This window comes from Salmo trutta, chromosome 33 (genome assembly GCF_901001165.1).
Source record: "Salmo trutta chromosome 33, fSalTru1.1, whole genome shotgun sequence".
In the NCBI taxonomy this organism is placed as follows: domain Eukaryota; kingdom Metazoa; phylum Chordata; class Actinopteri; order Salmoniformes; family Salmonidae; genus Salmo; species Salmo trutta.
The window spans coordinates 39,661,966-39,685,258 of record NC_042989.1 but is presented as its reverse complement, the minus strand read 5'-3'; the positions used below and the strand labels follow the sequence as shown (position 1 = coordinate 39,685,258).

At 44.1% G+C, this 23,293-nt stretch overlaps 1 protein-coding gene across 2 annotated transcripts; it reads right to left on the bottom strand.

The window, feature by feature from the left end:
• Positions 1–245: 245 nt before the first annotated feature.
• cdkl1 (cyclin dependent kinase like 1 (CDC2 related kinase)) lies at positions 246–23,293 on the bottom strand. 2 transcript variants are annotated; one of them, XM_029730915.1, is made up of 11 exons: positions 23,123–23,293; positions 21,815–22,081; positions 10,308–10,429; positions 7,647–7,719; positions 6,842–6,932; positions 6,049–6,249; positions 2,465–2,547; positions 2,060–2,116; positions 1,742–1,906; positions 1,559–1,654; positions 246–1,427 (listed from the first exon to the last, which is right to left on the bottom strand). In XM_029730915.1, exons 2-11 carry the CDS (start codon positions 21,980–21,982, stop codon positions 1,326–1,328), a joined length of 1,158 nt encoding a protein of 385 aa, XP_029586775.1. In that variant the 5' UTR covers positions 21,983–22,081; positions 23,123–23,293; the 3' UTR covers positions 246–1,325. The 2 variants fall into 2 exon arrangements, with proteins under 2 accessions (XP_029586775.1, XP_029586776.1); XM_029730916.1 differs by lacking the exon at positions 1,559–1,654.

Below are 23,293 nucleotides of genomic sequence, written 5' to 3'. Positions count from 1 at the left end.
GGCACTCTGTTTCTACACGTGGTCTGCGGTTGTGAGGCACTGCTAAATTCTCTAAAACGACGGTAGAGAAATGAACATTAAATTCTCTGGCAACAGCTCTGGTGGACATTCCTGCAGGCAGCATGCCAATTGCACACTCCCTCAACTTAACATCTGTGGCACTTTATTCTCCCCAGCACAAGGTGCACCATATCTTGGCAAAGGAGAAATGCTCACTAACAGGGATGTAAACAAATTTGAGAAGCTTTTTGTGCGTATGGAACATTTTATTTCAGCTCATGAAACATGGGACCAACACTTTACATGTATATTTTTGTTCAGTGCACATCTCTTCAGAGATCTAGCCTGAATTTAATCCACTGTCACATTTCATAAAGCTACGTTGAGGCTGATCTGATCATTTCAGACAATTGCTTATTAACAATTTCTGTCCAATAAAATAAAGCCGAGCTGACCTTCCTTCCGGCTTCTCCTCTTTACAAATGACTCAAACCTACTTCTGAGACAATATCTTAACAAAATGCAAATCAATTCACTACCAAAAAATGTCAACTGTCTCGCTCATTATTTTAAAAAAAACCCACAAACAAATAACATTTGGCAAAACCAGTCAAGGCAGTAGGCTATGGTGCTCCCTCTGTTCTACACAAGTATCTGGCTGTGTTCCCAGGTTGACTACATCGCACAATGTCTGGATAGGTATTTTCCGTATCAGATCAACCACATATGTTATAGCAATCTGGTGCCTGACCGGCACAACATGCAACGTAGTCTGCCTGGAAGACAACCTCAATCTACCAGCTGAGCACTAGGCTGCTCCTTGTCATTATATAGATATACAAAATACACCTTCAATAGAGGCAACACCACATAATAAAATTGTCTTTCAGTAGAAAAAAATAAAATTGACATAAGTGCATAGAATGACATCACAAAACACAAGGACTTCTCCCTGTCCTTCCACGTTGTGATTCACTTCCTGGTTCCTGAGCTGACCAGAATATCGCCGTGTTCACATGCTAGTCGGAACTAGGAAACTCAGAAATGTCCCACTTGCTGATTCGTTGTACGCGACACGTGTGTAACTACAGCAAGTCGGAAATGTCAGTTTCCTAGTTCTAACTAGCACAGTGAACACGGTGTATGTTGATGAATGGACCATTCAAATCCAAAATGGTTGCTTTAGATGTTAGGGAAGTGGTAAGTTGAATTTTTGATCCAAAATGGTGGATTTAGATGTTAGGTAAGTTGAATTTCTGATCCAAAATGGTGGATTTAGATGTTAGGGAAGTGGTAAGTTGAATTTCTGATCCAAAATGGTGGATTTAGATGTTAGGGAAGTGGTAGTTAAATTTCCTCAGGTTGGTATAGTACTTCTTGTTGTCCAGAGCTGGGAAGATACTGCTGCTGGTAAGCTGAGGCAAATACTAGAGAGAGGAAAGGAAACGAGAGTGTTAATGCAGTTGGAAGAGCAACACTATATCATCTCATAGGCAAGAATTTAAATAGTGGAAGAGAATACATAAATGACAGAGGATGTACTGCATCGTGTAAACACCTTCAATTGTTTGTACAGCATTTTGCCATCTCTGACAGCTGGTCCCAATTTGCATGGAGCTTCCACCATATTGCTTCCAAGTTCCACCTTACAGATCTACAAACATTGAAGGGTTAGAGCCAAGAGGAAAGGGGGTAGGGAGTGAATTGGGACCGGCTGTTTAACGTGAAGAAACACACTGACCCCAGGTGGGAGGTGTTTGCGGGGCAGGAGGCGTGACCTCTTCTTGGTGGAGCGGTCATGTTCCCGGCCGGTGCTCTCGCTCTCCTCCCGTTGGCTGTCGAAGTACGGGTGCTCCAGAAGCTGCTCACAGGTCAGCCGCTCCGACGGGTCCATACGCAGGCAGCCCTGGGGTCAGGGGGCAAAGGTCATTTAGGGAATGAATATTTGCTAATAAAACATCAGAGACCATTAAATGAGAGATCATTAATTTCATAAGAGAAGCAGATATTTTTACCACACAAATTGCCAGCAGGTGAATGGCTGGATAGACAGGCTTACCTTCATCAGACTCAGTGCTTGATATGACAGGTTGGGGTATTTCAGTTCCAGAGTTTCCTATTGGATGATAAATGATGCCTTATTGCGTATAATTTTTTCATCCTTTTGATAATATCCTCAGTGTTTTGAGGCAGCGAGTAAGCATTTCATTACACAGTTTACACTCAGCTGTATACTATGTATATAACAAATGAACGTTGATTTGATTGATATAAAGCAGGGATCATCAACTAGATTCAGCCGATAGGATGGTCAGAGGGCAGGAACATGACTGCATATTGACCACAGGAAGCTCAAACGGGCCGTCAGTAGGGAACCCTGAAATACCGTACACTCCTCAAGATGTTTTAAACTGATTTGTTTAACGTTTTGGTAGATGAATCATAATTATATGTTTGTTCTCACCATTTCCTGAGGCTCTGGGATGCACACTCCACTGAAAAACTGGTTCTTACTGAATACCTGCTGGTGGCGAGGGATCAGGTCTCCTGCAGACAGACAGACGAGAGAGAGGATACAGACAGACAGACAGACAGAGTGAGAGGATAGAGACAGACAGACAGACAGACAGACAGACAAAGCTCTTACTTCTCTCCTCTACCTAACACACTGTAACAGGTGAACGTAATGTGACAGTGACGACAGCCTTGTATTTTACATTACATTTGACATTGTTGGTCATATGGGAGGTGCTCAGGCAGAGGAGCTCATGTTTACTGATAATAAATGGTACCTTCCTTTTCCTGACCTAACTGGTGAAACAACTTGTATTATACACTGCTCAAAAAATAAAGGGAACACTTAAACAACACAATGTAACTCCAAGTCAATCACACTTCTGTGAAATCAAACTGTCCACTTAGGAAGCAACACTGATTGACAATACATTTCACATGCTGTTGTGCAAATGGAATAGACAACAGGTGTAAATTATAGGCAATTAGCAATACACCCCCAATAAAGGAGTGGTTCTGCAGGTGGGGACCACAGACCACTTCTCAGTTCCTATGCTTCCTGGCTGATGTTTTGGTCACTTTTGAATGCTGGCGGTGCTTTCACTCTAGTGGTAGCATGAGACGGAGTCTACAACCCACACAAGTGGCTCAGGTAGTGCAGCTCATCCAGGATGGCACATCAATGCGAGCTGTGGCAAGAAGGTTTGCTGTGTCTGTCAGCGTAGTGTCCATAGCATGGAGGCGCTACCAGGAGACAGGCCAGTACATCAGGAGACGTGGAGGAGGCCGTAGGAGGGCAACAACCCAGCAGCAGGACCGCTACCTCCGCCTTTGTGCAAGGAGGAGCAGAAGGAGCACTGCCAGAGCCCTGTAAAATGACCTCCAGCAGGCCACAAATGTGCATGTGTCTGCTCAAACGGTCAGAAACAGACTCCATGAGGGTGGTATGAGGGCCCGACATCCACAGGTGGGGGTTGTGCTTACAGCCCAATACCGTGCAGGACGTTTGGCATTTGGCAGAGAACACCAAGATTGGCAAATTCGCCACTGGCGCCCTGTGCTCTTCACAGATGAAAGCAGGTTCACACTGAGCACATGTGACAGACGTGACAGAGTCTGGAGACGCCGTGGAGAACGTTCTGCTGCCTGCAACATCCTCCAGCATGACCGGTTTGGCGGTGGGTCAGTCATGGTGTGGGGTGGCATTTCTTTGGGGGACCGCACAGCCCTCCATGTGCTCGCCAGAGGTAGCCTAACTGCCATTAGGTACCGAGATGAGATCCTCAGACCCCTTGTGAGACCATATGCTGGTGCGGTTGGCCCTGGGTTCCTCCTAATGCAAGACAATGCTAGACCTCATGTGGCTGGAGTGTGTCAGCAGTTCCTGCAAGAGGAAGGCATTGATGCTATGGACTGGCCCGCCCGTTCCCCAGACCTGAATCCAATTGAGCACATCTGGGACATCATATCTCGCTCCATCCACCAACGCCACGTTGCACCACAGACTGTCCAGGAGTTGGTGGATGCTTTAGTCCAGGTCTGGGAGGAGATCCCTCAGGAGACCATCCGCCACCTCATCAGGAGCATGCCCAGGCGTTGTAGGGAGGTCATACAGACACGTGGAGGCCACACACACTACTGAGCCTCATTTTGACTTGTTTTAAGGACATTACATCAAAGTTGGATCAGCCTGTAGTGTGGTTTTCCACTTTAAATTTTGAGTGTGACTCCAAATCCAGACCTCCATGGGTTGATAAATTGGATTTCCATTGATTATTTTTGTGTGATTTTGTTGTCAGCACATTCAACTATGTAAAGAAAAAAGTATTTAATAAGATTATTTCTTTCATTCAGATCTAGGATGTGTTATTTTAGTGTTCCCTTTATTTTTTTGAGCAGTATATATTATTATTATTATTATTATATACTGCTATTATATACTGGTATTATATATTATATACTGGTTTTATATACTGGTATTATATATTATATACTGGTTTTATATATTATATACTGGTATTATATTATATACTGGTTTTATATACTGGTATTATATATTATATACTGGTTTTATATACTGGTATTATATATTATATACTGGTTTTATATACTGGTATTATATACTGGTTTTAAATACTGGTATTATATATTATATACTGGTTTTATATACTGGTTTTATATACTGGTATTATATACTGGTTTTATATACTGGTTTTATATACTGGTATTATATACTGGTATTATATATTATATACTGGTTTTATATACTGGTTTTATATACTGGTATTATATACTGGTATTATATATTATATACTGGTATTATATACTGGTATTATATATTATATACTGGTATTATATACTGGTATTATATATTATATACTGGTTTTATATACTGGTATTATATATTATATACTGGTTTTATATACTGGTATTATATATTATATACTGGTTTTATATACTGGTATTATATATTATATACTGGTTTTATATACTGGTATTATATACTGGTATTATATACTGGTATTATATATTATATACTGGTTTTATATACTGGTATTATATATTATATACTGGTTTTATATACTGGTATTATATACTGGTTTTATATATTATATACTGGTTTTATATACTGGTATGTGAAAATGTACACTTGTCCTTTCCGGACGTACTTCAATAGAAATATGTTATAACGCGTCACTAACTGTTATAACACATCACTAACTGTTATAACACATCACTAACTGTTATAACACATCACTAATTGTTATAACACATCCCTAACTGTTATAACACATCCCTAACTGTTATAACACATCACTAACTGTTATAACACATCACTAACTGTTATAACACATCACTAATTGTTATAACACATCCCTAACTGTTATAACACATCACTAACTGTTGTAACACATCCCTAACTGAAACATTGAATATGTCTTAAACAGCACCCTATTTCCAGGCTCTGGTCAACAGTAGTGCACCATGAAGGGAATAGGGTGCCAACAGTCGTGCACTATGAAGGGAATAGGGTGCCAACAGTAGTGCACTATGAAGGGAATAGTGTGCCAACAGTAGTGCACTATGAAGGGAATAGGGTGCCAACAGTCGTGCACTATGAAGGGAATAGGGTGCCAACAGTCGTGCACTATGAAGGGAATAGGGTGCCAACAGTAGTGCACTATGAAGGGAATAGTGTGCCAACAGTAGTGCACTATGAAGGGAATAGGGTGCCAACAGTAGTGCACTATGAAGGGAATAGGGTGCCAACAGTCGTGCACTATGAAGGGAATAGGGTGCCAACAGTCGTGCACTATGAAGGGAATAGTGTGCCAACAGTCGTGCACTATGAAGGGAATAGGGTGCCAACAGTAGTCCACTATGAAGGGAATAGGGTGCCAACAGTAGTCCACTATGAAGGGAATAGGGTGCCAACAGTAGTGCACTATGAAGGGAATAGGGTGCCAACAGTCGTGCACTATGAAGGGAATAGGGTGCCATTTGGGACACCCTAGCTATATTAATCCCACGTACCCAGTGTCTTCCTGATGAGGTAGAGCTGGTCCATGTCTGACTTGCCGGGCCAGAGGGGGATGCCAGAGAGCAGCTCAGAGAAGACACAGCCCAGCGCCCAGACATCAACAGGGGCTCCATACTGAGTATCACCCACTAGCAGCTCAGGGGCCCGGTACCATCTCGTTGCCACATAGTCTGTGTAGTAGTCACATGGACCGGCTGCAGGGACAGATCCATACACATCTCTGTTTAGGAACAAGACTTAAAGCCTGCGGGTATAATGCATTTAATATAATATGGTTATAATGCATTGTAAGACTTTTTATAAGCAGGCTTTACACAACACAGACAGATAGTTAGAATATAATGGTATAGGATAGAACAGAACACAATAAATATAACTTCATTGTTCAATGTGAATCAAAAATTCATATTTTTACTGTATTGTGTTATTTCCTCAAAAAATACACACGAGCCTGGAAGCTGTTAGATACAAGACTCTGTTTAGGAGGGAAGAATTGATAAGAAATGGAACTAGTGTTGATTTCAATGGTGATGCAATGGCAGAAAGTTAAGACAGTGGTATTACAACAGGACTCCACCAGGTGGCAGTATACCTACAGAAACAGTACAGAAACATGACTATTCTGCTCAGGGAAGGAGCCTCATAATGACGGTGTACCAAATAGCACTATATTCCCTACATAGTGCACTACATTTGACCAGAACCATATGGATCATAGTAAACATGTATAGCACTTCACAGTGAATAGGATGCCATTTGGGACACGACGAAAAAAAACGAACTTACTGAGGATCCTGGCGAATCCGAAGTCACAGAGCTTAATGACCTGCTGTTTAGTGATGAGGATATTCTCGGGCTTCACGTCTCTGTGGATGCACTGCAGGAGACAGAGCCAATAACCAAAACGTTAAGTCGTTTAACAGTGCCAGCCAGGGCGGACCATTCATTCAACCACAGCTGATCATGTGGTGGTCTTGTACGGTTGTTGATCTGTATGTGAGAAGAGGACAAACAGCCTGGTTCCCAGATCTGTTTGTGCCGTCTTGCCAACTCCTATGGTCACATTGTCAAGTAAATCGTTAACAAGACAACACAAACAGACCTGGGACCAGGCTATGTCACACTGTTACGATGTGACAAGGCAGCACAAACAGATCTGGTACTTTGCCAGGCTAGAGAAGACGGTACTTTGCCAGGCTAGAGAAGACGGTACTTTGCCAGGCTAGAGAAGACAGTACTTTGCCAGGCTAGAGAAGACATGCAGCAGATCAGGCGGGTGTATTCACTAGGAACCAAACAGAAGCAAACGGGCCAAAAGTGTTTAGGGAACTACCTGAATTCGTCCAATGAGAAACAGTTGTTTTTTTTTTGTTTTTTTTCCTGTTGCAAAACGTTTTGCTACGGTGTGCAATAATAAACTACACCCCATATCCGGACTTTAGCTGTGCAGCTTGACTGTTAAAGTGGCCCCGTGGCGGTTTGTTGTATCTCAGTGAAAGATTAACGGTTGGTCGGCCAGGAGACTGGAATGCTAGTAAAACAGCGGTCTGGGTAGAGGAGGGACGGAGAAAAACCAGGGAAAAGCACTTACGTTCTGTTTATGACAGAAGTTGACAGCCTGGAGTGTCTGCCAGCTGATGCTTTTTACCAGATGTTCTGGAACACTGGAAGTTCAGAAGAGACAACCAAATAATACAGATATACTTTTACATTATAGATTTCCTTTCATTACAATTATAATATAGATTTCATTTTAATTACAATCATTTTCGGGACTATGTATGTAATTCTATGACCAGTAAACCCAAATAGTTAAAGTACAAAAGGGGAAAATAAACAAATATGGGTTGTATTTACATTGGTGTTTGTTCTTCACTGGTTGTAGAAACAGGTCACAAATCTTGTTGCTGTGATGTCACACTGTGATATTTCACCCAGTAGATATGAGAGTTTATCAAAATTGGGTTTGTTTTCGAATTATTTGTGGATCTGTGTAATCTGAGGGAAATATGTGTCTCTAATATGGTCATACATTTGGCAGGAGGTTAGGAAGTGAAGCTCAGTTTCCACCTCATTTTGTGGGCAGTGTGCACATAGCCTGTCTTCTCTTGAGAGCCAGGTCTGCCTACAACAGCCTTTCTCAATAGCAAGGCTATGTTCACTTAGTCTGTACATAGTCAAAGCTTTCCTTAAATTTGGGTCAGTCACAGTGGTCAGGTATTCTGCCACTGTGTACTCTCTGTTTATGGCAAAATTGCATTCTAGTTTGCTCTGATTTTTTGTTAATTCTTTCCAATGTATCAAGTAATTATCTTTTTGTTTTCTCATGATTTGGTTGGGCCTAATTGTGTTGCTGTCCTGGGGCTCTGTGGGGTCTGTTTGTGTTTGTGAACAGAGCCCCAGGACCAGCTTGCTTAGGGGACTCTTCTCCAGGTTCATCTCTCTGTAGGTGATGACTTTGTTATGGAAAGTTTGGGAATCGCTTCCTTTTAGGTGGTTGTAAAATTGAACGGCTCTTTTCTGGATTTTGATAATTAGCGGGTATCGGCCTAATTCTGCCCTGCATTCATTATTTGGTGTTTTCCATTGTACACAGAGGATATTTTTGCAGAATTCTGCATGCAGAGTCTCAATTTGGTGTTTGTCCCATTTTGTGAATTCTTGGTTAGTGAGCGGACCCCAGACCTTACAACCATAAAGGGCAATGGGTTCTATAACTGATTCTAGTATTTTTAGCCAGATCCTAATTGGTATGTAGAATTTTATGTTCCTTTTGATGGCATAGAAGGCCCTTCTTGCCTTGTCTCTCAGATCGTTCACAGCTTTGTGGAAGTTACCTGTGGCGCTGATGTTTAGGCCGAGGTATGTATAGTTTGTTGTGAGGGAGTTACCCTGTGGAGCTGATGTTTAGGCCGAGGTATGTATCGTTTTTTGTGTTTTCTATGGCAACGGTGTCTGGATGGAATTTGTATTTGTGGTCCTGGCAACTGGAACTTTTTTTGAACACCATTATTTTTGTCTTACTGAGATTTACTGTCAGGGCCCAGGTCTGACAGGGCCCAGGTCTGACAGGGCCCAGGTCTGTCAGGGCCCAGGTCTGACAGAATCTGTGCAGAAGATCTAGGTGCTGCTGTAGGCCCTCCTTGGTTGGGGACAGAGGCACCAAATCATCATCAGCCAACAGTAGACATTTGACTTCAGATTCTAGTAGGGTGAGGCCGGGTGCTGCAGACTGTTCTAGTGCCCTCGCCAATTCGTTGATATATATGTTGAAGAGGGTGGGGCTTAAGCTGCATCCCTGTCTCACCACCCGGCCCTGTGGGAAGTGTGTATCCCTCCCTCCCTCCCTCTCTCTGTTTCTCCCCCTCTCTTATTGTAAACTGTAGTGCAGAAGCCCATCCATCAGTGTTGCCATGGAGATGGCTAAATCCAGCCTTACAACTGGTGATTTAATAGCCATGGATGCATCCTAAATGGTTCCCTATATAGTGCACTACTTTTGACTGGAACCAATAGGGCTCAGGTCAAAAGTAGTGCACTATATAGGGAATATGGTGCCACTTGGGACATAGACAAGCTCCACCCCCCCTTCCTGGGGCTGAGCCCCCCATGAAACCCTTACTAACCCCCCATGGGAGTGAGGCAGGCACCAGATAGTTACAAACCCTCTATTAACTGTCTGTCTGTCTGTCTGTCTGTCTGTCTGTCTGTCTGTCTGTCTGCCTGCCTGCCAGCCTGCCTGCCTGCCTGCCTGCCTCAGTGTTCCTACAACTCCACCTCCCTACCTGTCAGCCAACACAGCATTCTGGGACTGCATCGCTGTAAACATTCCGCAACGAGCAGGTCAGTCTCCGTGGTAACAGCCAAACACTGTGGCTATCAGCAGGGGAGACACTATATACAGGTCATAGATAAATAGCAGGGGAGACACTATAAGGGACGGCAGGTAGCCTAGTGGTTAGGGCGTTGGGCCAGTAAGCGAAAGGTTGCTAGATCGAATCCCTGAGCCGACAAGGTAAAAATCTGTCGTTCTGCCCCTGAACAAGGCAGTTAACCCACTGTTCCTAGGCCGTCATTGTAAATAAGAATTTGTTCTTAACTGACGTGCCTAGTTAAATAAAAAATATATACAGGTCATAGATAAACATCAGGGAGACAGATAAACAATCTATAGAATCTATCAGTGTGTGAGACAGAGAGAGCGTGTGTGTGAGACAGAGAGAGCGCGTGTGTGTAGAGAGCCAGTACTCACCCTCTGGGGTATCGGTCCAGCTCGTTGAGGACGGTGTGATCACAGTACTCAAACACCAGGTGTAGTTTACGTTTACGCCTGAACACCTCAATCAGGTTCACCAGGTTGGAGTGCTTTAGTTGCTGCTCGGATAACACACACACACACACACACACACACACACACACACACACACACACACACACACACACACAGTTGAAGTCAGAAGTTTACCTTAGCCAAATACATTTAAACTCAGTTTTTCCCAATTCCTGACATTTAATCCTAGTTAAAATTCCAACTCTTAGGTCAGTTAGGATCACCACTTTATTTTAAGAATGTGAAATGTCAGAATAATAGTAGAGAGAATGATTTATTTCAGATTTTATTTCTTTCATCACATTCCCAGTGGGTCAGAAGTTTACATACACTCAATTAGTATTTGGTAGCATTGCCTTTAAATTGTTTAACTTGGGTCAAACGTTTCGGGTAGCCTTCCACAAACTTCCCACAATAAGTTGGGTGAATATTGGCCCATTCCTCCTGACAGAGCTGGTGTAACTGAGTCAGGTTTGTAGGCCTCCTTGCTCGCACACACTTTTTCAGTTCTGCCCACAAATGTTCTATACGATTGAGGTCAGGGCTTTATGATGGCCACTCCAATACCTTGACTTTGTTGTCCTGAAGCCATTTTGCCACAACTTTGGAAGTATGCTTGGGGTCATTGTCCATTTGGAAGACCCATTTGCGACCAAGCTTTAACTTCCTGACTGATGTCTTGAGATGTTGCTTCAATGTATCCACATAATTTTCCTCTTCCCTCATGATGCCATCTATTTTGTGAAGTGCACCAGTCCCTCCTTCAGAAAAGCATCCCCACAACATGATGCTGCCACCCCCGTGCTTCACGGTTGGAATGGTGTTCTTCGGCTTGCAAGCCTCCCCCTTTTTCCTCCTAACATAACGATGGTCATTATGTCCAAACAATTATATTTTTGTTTCATCAGACCAGAGGACATTTCTCCAAAAAGTACGAGCTTTGTCCCCATGTGCAGTTGCAAACCGTAGTCTGGCTTTTTTATGGCGGTTTTGGAGCAGTGGCTTCTTCCTTGCTGAGCGGCCTTTCAGATTATGTCGATATAGGACTCATTTGACTGTGGATATAGATACTTTTGTACCTGTTTCCCCCAGCATCTTCACAAGGTCCTTTGCTGTTGTTCTGCAAATGATTTGCACTTTCACACCAAAGTACGTTCATCTCTAGGAGACAGAACGCGTCTCCTTCCTGAGCGGTATGATGGCTGCGTGGTCCCATGGTGTTTATACTTGTGTACTATTGTTTGTACATACGAACGTGGTACCTTCAGGCGTTTGGAAATTGCTCCAAAGAATGAACCAGACTTGTGGAGGTCTACAATTGTTTTTCTGAGGTCTTGGCTGATTTCTTTTGATTTTCCCATGATGTCAAGCAAAGAGGCACTGAGTTTGAAGGTAGGCCTTGAAATATATCCACAGGTACACCCCCAATTGACTCAAATGATGTTAGCCTATCAGAAGCTTCTAAAGCCATTACATAATTTTCTGGAATTTTCCAAGCTGTTTTTCCAAGCTGTTTAAAAAAATGTAAAGGCATAGTCAACTTAATGTATGTAAACTTCTGACCCACTGGAATTGTAATACAGTGAATTATAAGTGAAATAATCTGCCTGTAAACAATTGTTGGAAAAATTACTTGTGTCATGCACAAAGTAGATGTCCTAACCGACTTGCCAAAACTATAGTTTGTTAACAAGAAATTTGTGGTTGAAAAACAAGTTTTAATGACTCCAAACCTAAGTGCATGTAAACTTCCGACTTCAACTGTATCACAAAGCACCTCTGCTACACCACACTAACTACACACTTTTGTAATCGTTTAATTGCACAGTGATCCCAATATACTGTAGGTACACACAGTGATATGGATATAGAGATTACATAACAGAAAGTAATGGATCTGTGTTTGCTTTGTGCAGAGCGGCTGACAAGCTCCCACATGTCTTATCAACGCAGAGATTGCAGGAAGAGGAACGGTTATAAACATGCTGTGGTCTCCCATGACAACCGGTATGTCCCATTCTGGAGTTCTAGAACTGTTTATGAGGATGAGGAGGAGGCGGAAGCTACTGGAAGAACTGTTTATGAGGATGAGGAGGATGAGGAAGCTACTGGAAGAACTGTTTATGAGGATGAGGAGGATGAGGAAGCTACTGGAAGAACTGTTTATGAGGATGAGGAGGATGAGGAAGCTACTGGAAGAACTGTTTATGAGGATGAGGAGGATGAGGAAGCTACTGGAAGCTACTTGTTCAGGCAATGACCATAGTAGTTGGCAAGACATGTTTCCCCAAGCCCATACAGTATGTCACAACAATATAACAAGATGATACAGTCTATAACAGACAAGATGATACAGTCTACAACAGACAAGATGGTCTATAACAGACAAGATGATACAGTCTATAACAGACAAGATGATACAGTCTAACAGACAAGATGATACAGTCTACAACAGACAAGATGATACAGTCTACAACAGACAAGATGGTCTATAACAGACAAGATGATACAGTCTATAACAGACAAGATGATACAGTCTACAACAGACAAGATGATACAGTCTATAACAGACAAGATGATACAGTCTATAACAGACTAGATGATACAGTCTATAACAGACAAGATGATACAGTCTATAACAGATAAGATGATACAGTCTATAACAGACAAGATGATACGGTCTTTAACAGACAAGATGATACGGTCTACAACAGACAAGATGATACAGTCTATAACAGACAAGATGATACAGTCTATAACAGACAAGATGATACAGTCTATAACAGACAAGATGATACAGTCTAAACGGCAACAGTGAAGAGGCGACTCCGGGATGCTGGCCTTCCGGGCAGAGTTCCTCTGTCCAGTGTCTGTGTTCTTTTGCTCATTTTAATCTTTTATTTTTATTGGCCAGTCTGAGATATGGCCAGCATCCCAGAGACGCCTCTTCACTGTTGGCGTTGAGCCTGGTGTTTTGCGGGTACTATTTATTAATGAAGCTGCCAGTTGAGCACTTGCAAGGCGTCTGTTTCTCAAACTAGACATTATAATGTACTTGTCCTCTTGCTCAGTTGTGCACCGGGGCCTCCCACTCCTCTTTCTATTCTGGTTAGAGACAGTTTGTGCTGTTCTGTGAAGGGAGTAGTACACAGCATTGAACAAAATCTTCAGTTTCTTTGCAATTTCTCACATGGAATAGCCTTCATTTCTCAGAACAAGAATAGACTGACAGGTTTCAGTAGAAAGTTATTTGTTTCTGGCCATTTTGAGCCTGTAATCAAACCCACAAATGCTGATGCTCCAGATACTCAACTAGTGTAAAGGCCAGTTTTTTGCTTCTTTAATCAGAACAACAGTTGTCAGCTGTGCTAACATAATTGCAAAAGGATTTTCTAATGATCAATTAGCCTTTTAAAATGATAAACTTGGATTAGCTAACACAACGTGCCATTGGAACACAGGAGTGATGGTTGCTGATAATGGGCCTCTGTACGCCTATGTAGATATTCCATTAAAAAAATCTGCCGTTTCCAGCTACAATAGTCATTTACAACATTAACTATGTCTGCACTGTATTGCTGATCAATTTGATGTTATTTTAATGGACAAAGAAATGTGCTTTTCTTTCAAAAACAAGGACATTTCTAAGTGACCCCAGACTTTTGAACGGTAGTGTGTATATATACGCGTACAGCAGGTCAGCCACCAGGGGGAGACTCGTCGAGGCCTGGTGACAGACAGACAGAGTATACATCCCGAGGCGATGGCTCCATCTGCTGGACGTGCCAGGTCTCGACGGGCTCTCCGGCCAGGACTAATTGGGGCTGATTGGGGATTGGTGAGTAATCAAGGGCTGATTGCTCACCAGCTGTACAAGTCCCATAAAGCTGCCAGAAGGGCAGCACACAGGGGAGAGACTAGGGGAGGAAAGGACTCCCGTATAGTTGGGGACGGTACCAGAGGAAACAGGAGGGAGTTCAGTTTTAATCCGCACAGGATACAGCAAGACCCGGAGCCCAGAAGACGGTATCCCGGAGAGGGTCTCTTGGGGGAGACCTATTCTTTTCTGTTGGACTTTTATTTTAATAAACACCTTTGAAACTGAGCTAATCCTACTCTGTCCGTGTCTGATCTGTGTAAACGTCTTGACCAAACCTCCTGGTCTGCCACAAGTGGTGGAGAATGCGGGCACCTCTGACAACGTGGTCAGATCAGAGTTGATGTTTACGCAGCATCAGCATGGACGAGTTGATAGCTCAGTTCGTTCTGGGTCCAACAAGCACAACAGGCAGTTCAGGAACGAACGCTGGAGGAACAGCGACTACAAAACGTCCGCCTCATTGAGGAAATCAGGAAGCTACAAAAGGAGAGTCTACTGAATCACATCCAAACCAGTTTTTAATCAAGCTAACAGAAGATGACGACATCGAAACATACCTCTGTACGTTTGAACGGACGGCACTACGGGAAGGATGGCCAAGGCAGAAGTGGGCCAGTCTGCTGGCACTGTTCCTCTCTGGGAATGCCCAAAAGGCGTATTGGGACCTGAACGATGAACAGGTCGGCTAACTACGACGGACTCAAACGGGAGATACTCAGCCGCTACGGGTACAGCCTGGCCCATCAGGCTCAATTATTCCACGACTGGAGGTTCGTAGCCGACGCATCCCCCCGAGCCCAGATGAGCGACCTACTGCGCGTCACCAGGGGGTGGCTCCTAACCGACGTATCCACCCTCTCCATCCTAAACAAAGTGGTCCTGGATCGCTTCCTACGGGCACTACCCCACGACATGAAGAGGGCAGCTAGTCTATGCGCGCCCCAGACCTTGGAGGCCTCCTGAAAGCAGTGGAGACGCATCAGAACACTCAGGCCCTGCTGAGTGGGAGCCGGGCCAAGTCAGCAACCCGTTCGAGGAGTCAGAAGGACAGCCCCACTGCTGTGTACCCCGAACCAACAGTCGGCAGGGCCAAGGGACCGCAAACCCGTGGAGATGGCTGGGGAAGGGCCGACCCGCCACCGACGACCCCAGGTAGATGGAGACCAAAGGAGGTGTTTTGAGTGTGGTGCCCTGGGGCAAACTGCCTGGAATTGCCCGGCTCGAGAAGAGTCAATGCCATCAGCAAGCCCCGGAGGCGAGGTGGGTCACGCAGTTTATGTCCCGCCTAATGAAAGATTTGTGTGCCCTCCTGCAGATCAAGCAGATCCGGACCTCCGTCTTTCACCCGCAGACGGATGGGCTCGTTGAACGGTTCAATAAAATGCTCAAACAAATGCTGCGGAAGGTCATCGAGCAGGACGGGAAGAACTGGGACCAGCTACCACTCCACCTAATGTTCTCAATCCGAGAAGTACCCCAGTCCTCCACTGGGTTTTCCCCTTTCGAACTCCTCTACGGGAGGAGGCCACGAGGCCTACTGGACCTCGCCAAAGAGGTGTGGGAAGCCCAATCGACCCCTTTACACAGCGTGGTAGAGCACGTGGAGACGATGAGGGAGCGGATGACAGCCATATGGCCGTTCGTGAGGGAACATATGGGCTAACTCGCCCAAGCCCAGGTCTACAATCGGGGAGCCCAGCCCCGAGAATTCCAGGTGGGAGACAGGGTGTTGGTCTTAATCCCCACGGCCGAAAGTAAGTTCCTGGCAACATGGCACGGGCCATACGAGGTGATAGAGAAGTTGGGACCTGTCAATTACCACGTACGGCAACCGGGGAGACGGAAACCCCAACAGATTTACCACGTGAACCTGTTGAAGAAGTAGCACGAGAGGACAGCCTTGGCCGTGTTATGGTCGGGACCCAGGACGCCAACGGTACCAGTGGTGGTCCCGAGCAATGAGGACCTCGACCCAGCCCAGAAGCAAGAGCTCAGGGACCTCGTCGATCGAAACACGGCGGTGTTCTCCGAGAAGCCAGGCCGCACGACCCTCATTGAACACCACATCCGTACCCGGCCCGGGGAAATTATACAAAAGAGGCCATATCGGATTCCGGATGCCCGAAGGGAGGCCGTGAAACAGGAAGTGGAGGCTATGCTGAGGATGGGGGTCGTTGAAGAGTCTCACAGTGCATGGTGCAGCCCCATCGTGTTGGTGCCTAAACCGGATGGTAGCCCGCGCTTCTGTTATGATTTCCGGGGTGTGAAAGACATAAGCTTGTTCGACGCCTACCCCATGCCGAGGGTGGACGAGCTCATCGACCGATTGGGAAAGGCCCGGTACATCAGCACCCTTGACCTGACCATCGATACTGGCAGGTACCGTTGGCAGCCTCCTCCCGGGAGAAGACGGCGTTTTCGACACCAGACGGGTTGTATCAGTACCTGGGGGCTCCCGTTCGGTCTCCACGGAGCCCCGCCCACATTCCAGCGACTGATGAACAAAGTACTTCGAACCTCACAAACAGTACGCAGCGGCCTATTTGGATGATATCATCATCCACAGCCAAGGTTGGGAAGAGCACCTGACGCGCCTCCAGGTGGTGCTGCCGGGTTGACCGCGAACCCCAAGAAAAGCAAACTAGCATTCGAGGAGCTGGAGTACCTGGGGTATTTGATTGGATGGGGGAACGTCAAGCCCCAGGAGAGGAAGGTTTGCGCGGTACGTGACTGGCCCATTCCGCGCACCAAGACACAGGTCAAGTCCTTCCTGGGACTGGCAGGATACTACAGCCGGTTTATCCCCAACTTTGCGGCTATAGCTTCCCCCCTCACCGATCTAACCAGGGCCCGCCTCCCAAAAACAGTGAAATGGACGGACGAAACAGAAGCGGCGTTCAGCCGCCTGAAGGAAGCGCTGTGCTCACATCCGATTCTCATAACGCCCGATTTCCAGGTGCCGATGGTGGTCCAGACGGATGCATGTGACACGGGACTAGGGGCCCAGATACACGACAGGGAGGAGCACCCCATCATGTACATCAGCAGAAAGCTGATACCCAGAGAGAAAAAGTACTCTATTGTTGAGAAAGAGTGTCTAGTGGTGAGGTGGGCACTAGACACTCAAGTATTACCTGCTAGGTACTAATATCTATATATATATATATATATATATATATATATATATATATATATATATATATATTACACACACTACAGGACCAAAAGTATGTAGACACCTGCTCGTCAAACATCTCATAAAAAAATCATGGTCATTAATATGGAGTTGGTCCCTCCTTTGCTGCTATAACAGCCTCCACTCTTCTGGGAAGGCTTTCCACTAGACTTGCTTCCATTCAGCCACAAGAGCATTAGTGAGGTCGTGCACTGATGTTGGGCGATTAGGCCAGGCTCGCAATCGGTGTTCGATGGGGTTGAGGGCAGGCCAGTCAGATTCTTCCACACCGATCTCGACAAACCATTTCTGTATGGACCTCGCTTTATGCACAGCGGCATGGTCATGCTGAAACAGGAAAGGGCCTTCCCCAAACTGTTGCCACAAAGTTGGAAGCACAGAATCGTCTAGAATGTCATTGTATGCTGTTCGGTTAAGTTTTCCCTTCACTGGAAGGGGCCTAGGTCGAACCATGAAAAACAGCCCCAGACCATTATTCCTCCTCCACCAAACTTTACAGTTGGCACTATGCATTGGGGCAGGTAGCGTTCTCTGGCATCCGCCAAACCCAGATTCGTCAGTCAGACTGCCAGATGGTGAAGCGTGATTAATCACTCTAGAAAGTCCAATGGCGGTGAGCTTTACACTACTCCAGCTGACGCTTGGCATTGCACATGGTGATCTTAGGCTTGTGTGCGGCTGCTTGGCCATGGAGACCTATTTCATGAAACTCCTGATGAACAGTTATTGTGCTGACGTTGCTTCCAGAGGCAGTTTGGAACACGGTAGTGAGTGTTGCAACCAAGGACAGATGATTTTTACGCGCTACATGATTCAGCACTCGGCGGTCCCATTCTGTGAGCTTGTGTGGCCTACCACTTCGCGGATGAGCCGTTGTTGCTCCTAGACATTTCCACTTCACAATAACAGCACTTGACCGGGGCAGCTCTAGCAGGGCATACATTTGACAAACTGACTTGTTGGAAAAGTGTCAATCTATGACGGTGCAACGTTAAAAGTCACTGAACACTTCAGTAAGGCCTTTCTACTTCCAATGTTTGTCTATGGAGATTGCATGGTTGTGTGCTAAATTTTATACACCTGTCGGTACAGATGTAGCTGAAATAGTCCAGTCCACTCATTTGAAGGGGTGTCCACATACTTTTGTATATACAGTACCAGTCAAAAGTTTGGAACACCTAGTCATTACAGGGTTTGTCTTTATTTTTGCTATTTTCTACATTGTAGAATAATAGTGAAGACATCAAAACTATGAATTAACACATATGGAATCATGTAGTAACCAAAAAAGTATAAAACAAATCAAAATATATTTTATATTTGAGATTCCTCAAAGTAGCCACCCTTTGCCTTGATGACAGCTTTGCACACGCTTGGCATTCTCTTAACCAGCTTCACCTGGAATGCTTTTCCATCAGTCTTGACGGAATTCCCACATATGCTGAGCACTTGTTGGCTGCTTTTCCTTCACTCTGTGGTCCAACTCATCCCAAACCATCTCAATTGGGTTGAGGTCAGATGATTGTAGAGAACAGGTCATCTGATGCAGCACTCCATCACTCTCCTTCTTGGTCAAATAGCCCTTACACAGCCTTGAGGTATGTTGGGTCATTCTCCTGTTGAAAAACAAATGTCCCAATAAGCGCAAACCAGATGGGATGGCGTATTGCTGCAGAATGCTGTGGTTGCCATGCTGGTTAAGTGTGTCTTGAATTTTAAATAAATCACTGACAGTGTCACCAGCAAAGCATCCTCACACCATAACACCTCCTCCTCCATGCTTCACGTTGGGAACCACACATGTGGAGATCATCTGTTCACATACTCTGCGTCTCACAGAGACACTGCTGTTGGAACCAAAAATCGCACATTTGGACTCATCGGACTAAATGACAGATGTCCATTGCTCGTGTTTCTTGGCCCAAGCAAGTCTCTTCTTCTTATTGGAGTCCTTTAGTAGTGGCTTCTTTGCAGCAATTCGACCATGAAGGCCTGATTCACTCAGTCTCCTCTGAACAGTTGATGTTGAGATGTGTCTGTTACTTGAACTCTGTGAAGCATTTATTTGGGCTGCAATTTCTGAGGCTGGTAACTCTAATGAACATATCCTCTGCAGCAGAGGTAACTCTGGGTCTTCCTTTCCTGTGGCGGTCCTCATGAGAGCCAGTTTCATCATAGCACTTGATGGGTTTTGCGACTGCACTTAAAGAAACTTTCAAAGTACTTGACATTTTCCGTGTTTACTGACCTTCATGTCTTAAAGTAATGATGGACTGTCATTTCACTTTGCTTATTTGAGCTGTTCTTGCCATAATATGGACTTGGTATTTTACCAAATAGGGCTATCTTCTGTATACCACCCCTACCTTTTCACAACACAACTAATTGGCTCAAACGCATTAAGGAAAGAAATTCCACAAATTAACTTTTAACAAGATATGTTAACCAGTTAATTGAAATTCATTCCAGGTGACTACCTCATGAAGCTAGTTGAGAGAATACCAAGAGTGTGCAAAGCTGTCATCAAGGCAAAGGGTGGCTACATTGAAGAATCTCAAATATAAAATGTTTTGATTTCACATTTTTTGGGTTACTACATGATTCCATATGTGTTAATTCATAGTTTTTATGTCTTCACTATTATTCTACAATGTAGAAAATAGTAAAAATAAAGAAAAACCCTTGAATAAGTAGGTGTGTCCAAACTTTGGACTGGGACTGTATATACTGAACAAAAATATAAACAAATCATGTAACAATATTACAAAGTTACAGTTCACATAAGGAAATCAGTCAATTGAAATAAATTCATTAGGCCCTAATCTATGTATTTCACATGACTGGGCAGGGGCGCAGCCATGGGTGGGTCTGGGAGGGCATAGGCCCACACACTTGGATCCAGGCCCAGCCAATCAGAATGAGTTTTTCCCACAAAAGAGCTTTATTACAGACAGAAATACTCCTCAGTTTCATCAGCTGTCTGGGTGGCTGGTCTCAGACGATGTGGAGGTCCAGGGTTGGCGTGGTTACACGTCGTCTGCGGTTGTGAGGCCGGTTGGACGTACTGACAAATTCTCTAAAACGACGCTTATGGTAGAGAATTTAACATTCAATTATCTGGCAGCAGCTCTGGTGAACATTTCTGCAGTCAGCATGCCAATTGGCCTCTCCCTCAAAACTTAAGATCTCTATGGCATTTTATTTTGACAAAACTGTACATTTTAGAGTGACATTTTATCGTCCCCAGCACAAGGTGCACCTGTGTAATGATCATGCTGTTTAATCAGCTTATTAATATGCCACACCTGTCAGGTGGATGGATTTTCTTGGCAATTGAGAAATGCTCACTAACAGGGATTTAAACAAATTTGTCCACAAAATATGAGAGAAATGAGCTTTTTGTGCTTATGGAAAATTTCTGGGATCTTTTATTTCAACTCATGAAACATGGGACCAACACTTTACATGTTGCGTTCATGTTTTTGTTCAGTATAATATCGCTAATTCTTGTCAATTATATGCAATTAGTTTGTTGTTGAACACATCTGGCTGATTGAAAGGTAAAGAATTAATTCTACATACTAATGGGTAAGGAATGTTAATTCTGGATAAGCTGAATCTATCACAAGCCAGCTGTCAGGGTTGTTGTTAGTGAATCTAAGACGCACAACAGTCAAATATCATACAGAAAAAATACAGCAACCTGTTGTTGAACTAAAATTACACTAAACATTTTCCTCAACTAGTGTCAAAACATACCCAGGACTCTATGTTAACTGAGTGTCCATTGGCTGCTATTCTCTGTATTCAACAGAAAACTCTTAAAACTGGGTCAGTGACCAAGAACAAAGACAGAATCCCCTCCCACTTGTTTCCAATGACGTACAACTGGGATACAACAAGGCAGGGAAAAGCAGAGTCTTCATTCACCTTCCTCTGCCTTGCTGCATGTATCTACATCACCTTCCTCTGCCTTGCTGCATGTATCTACATCACCTTCCTCTGCCTTGCTGCATGTATCTACATCACCTTCCCCTGCCTTGCTGCATGTATCTACATCACCTTCCTCTGCCTTGCTGCATGTATCTACATCACCTTCCTCTGCCTTGCTGCATGTATCTACATTCACCTTCCTCTCTATCATGTCCTGCACAACAGTGAAGCCTACAGGGGGTTAACAGTGAAGCTGAGTGGTTTTAATAAAGATGGCTCAAGGCCGAGTGGTTTTAATAAAGATGGCTCAAGGCCGAGTGGTTTTAATAAAGATGGCTCAAGGCTGAGTGGTTTTAATAAAGATGGCTCAAGGCCGAGTGGTTTTAATAAAGATGGCTCAAGGCTGAGTAGGTTTTTTACCTTCAGCATCCTAATCTCTCTCAGAGCGATCCTCTTAATGACTGGATCGTCTTCAGACTCCACGAACTTCTTGATGGCAACGATCTGTCCCGTGTCCCTGTTCCTGCACTTGAACACGACGCCGTAGGACCCCTCCCCGATCTTCCCCATCTTCTCATACTTCTCCATGGTGATGTCCGAGGACTGACTGGGAGTGGTAGTGGTCGCAGAGCAGTCGACTTGTTTTGGTCCAAGAAACGCAGTATGGGATGGCCCTTGACTTGAGATCTTAAAAACAAACCAGTACATCAGTGTGTAAAAAGTTTCTGATTTTGAAGAGCAATACATTATTATTATTATTTTTTTAAATCAGGTTTTCCTTGGGAATTAAATACTGATACATTCGTTTTTTGTTGTTGTGTTATTACATTTCTGACTCAAATGTTTGTATCCTGACGCTAATTTAACTGTAGAGTTGAATGAATGCATTTTCATTCTTGTGTAGGGATGCCAAAGAAAATGATATTCTACACCGTGTGTGTGTCCCCAAATGCCCCAAAAACATGTCAAAGTGAATGGGACCAGCAGGCATGAAAAAGACACGAGATATAAGAGCTCTGGCAAGAGAAAATGTTGCGTTGCCTAAACGTATCTAGCCTACAACATGTTATTGTTGTCAACAGTGTCCCCCCCAGAAAAAACTAAAGACTGGTGTGGAGGTCGTAAAAACCAAACTGGACCCCCCCCCCCCATAAAAACCAGAAGGGGGGGGGTTTGTATAATAACACCTGCTGCAAACAGAACATAACCTATCGTTACAGTATATTAAACAAGCGGTTGTTTTTAATAATGGCTTAACGGATAACACAATGATCATATCACGTGTATAGGAGCCCCAAACATAAACCTAAAATCTAATTCTAGTTAAAGATTCATTTATTCGCTTGTGGAAACCTTACACCTGCCTTTGGACAGTTCGATTGCGTAACGAAAACATTTGCATTGCAAAGTATATAAAGGTCTTCCAAGGTAAACAGGGAAAGAAAACAATTGTGTTTTCAACTTCTGTAAAGGCAATACAAAATCAAAGTCCTTCACTATACATACAACCGTCTACTTGGCTAGATCAACGCCTATTAAAACACATTAACTCAAATAATTGTGTCATAAAGCCAACACATAAATAAAAGCGAAAAAACGAGCATGCCATGAAAAATATAGAGTACTCAAAATAAAATTGCATGTTTACAAAACAAGTTATAATCTCAACACTACATACATTTAATATGAGTCGATATGGTTATTGGTCATATTCAAAGCTATACTTACTTCCAGGTCTCGTTTGGATGCACAGTTTTGCAAAATAAGGAATTTAGAGCGGAGAAAACGATAAACTGAGGAGAACGGAGATGGACATTCACCGTGTTGGAACGACGGTCGAGCTGCTGTCTCTCTTTCCGAAGGCTTTCGCTTTCAGCCTGGTCCCCATAGGAACAGACT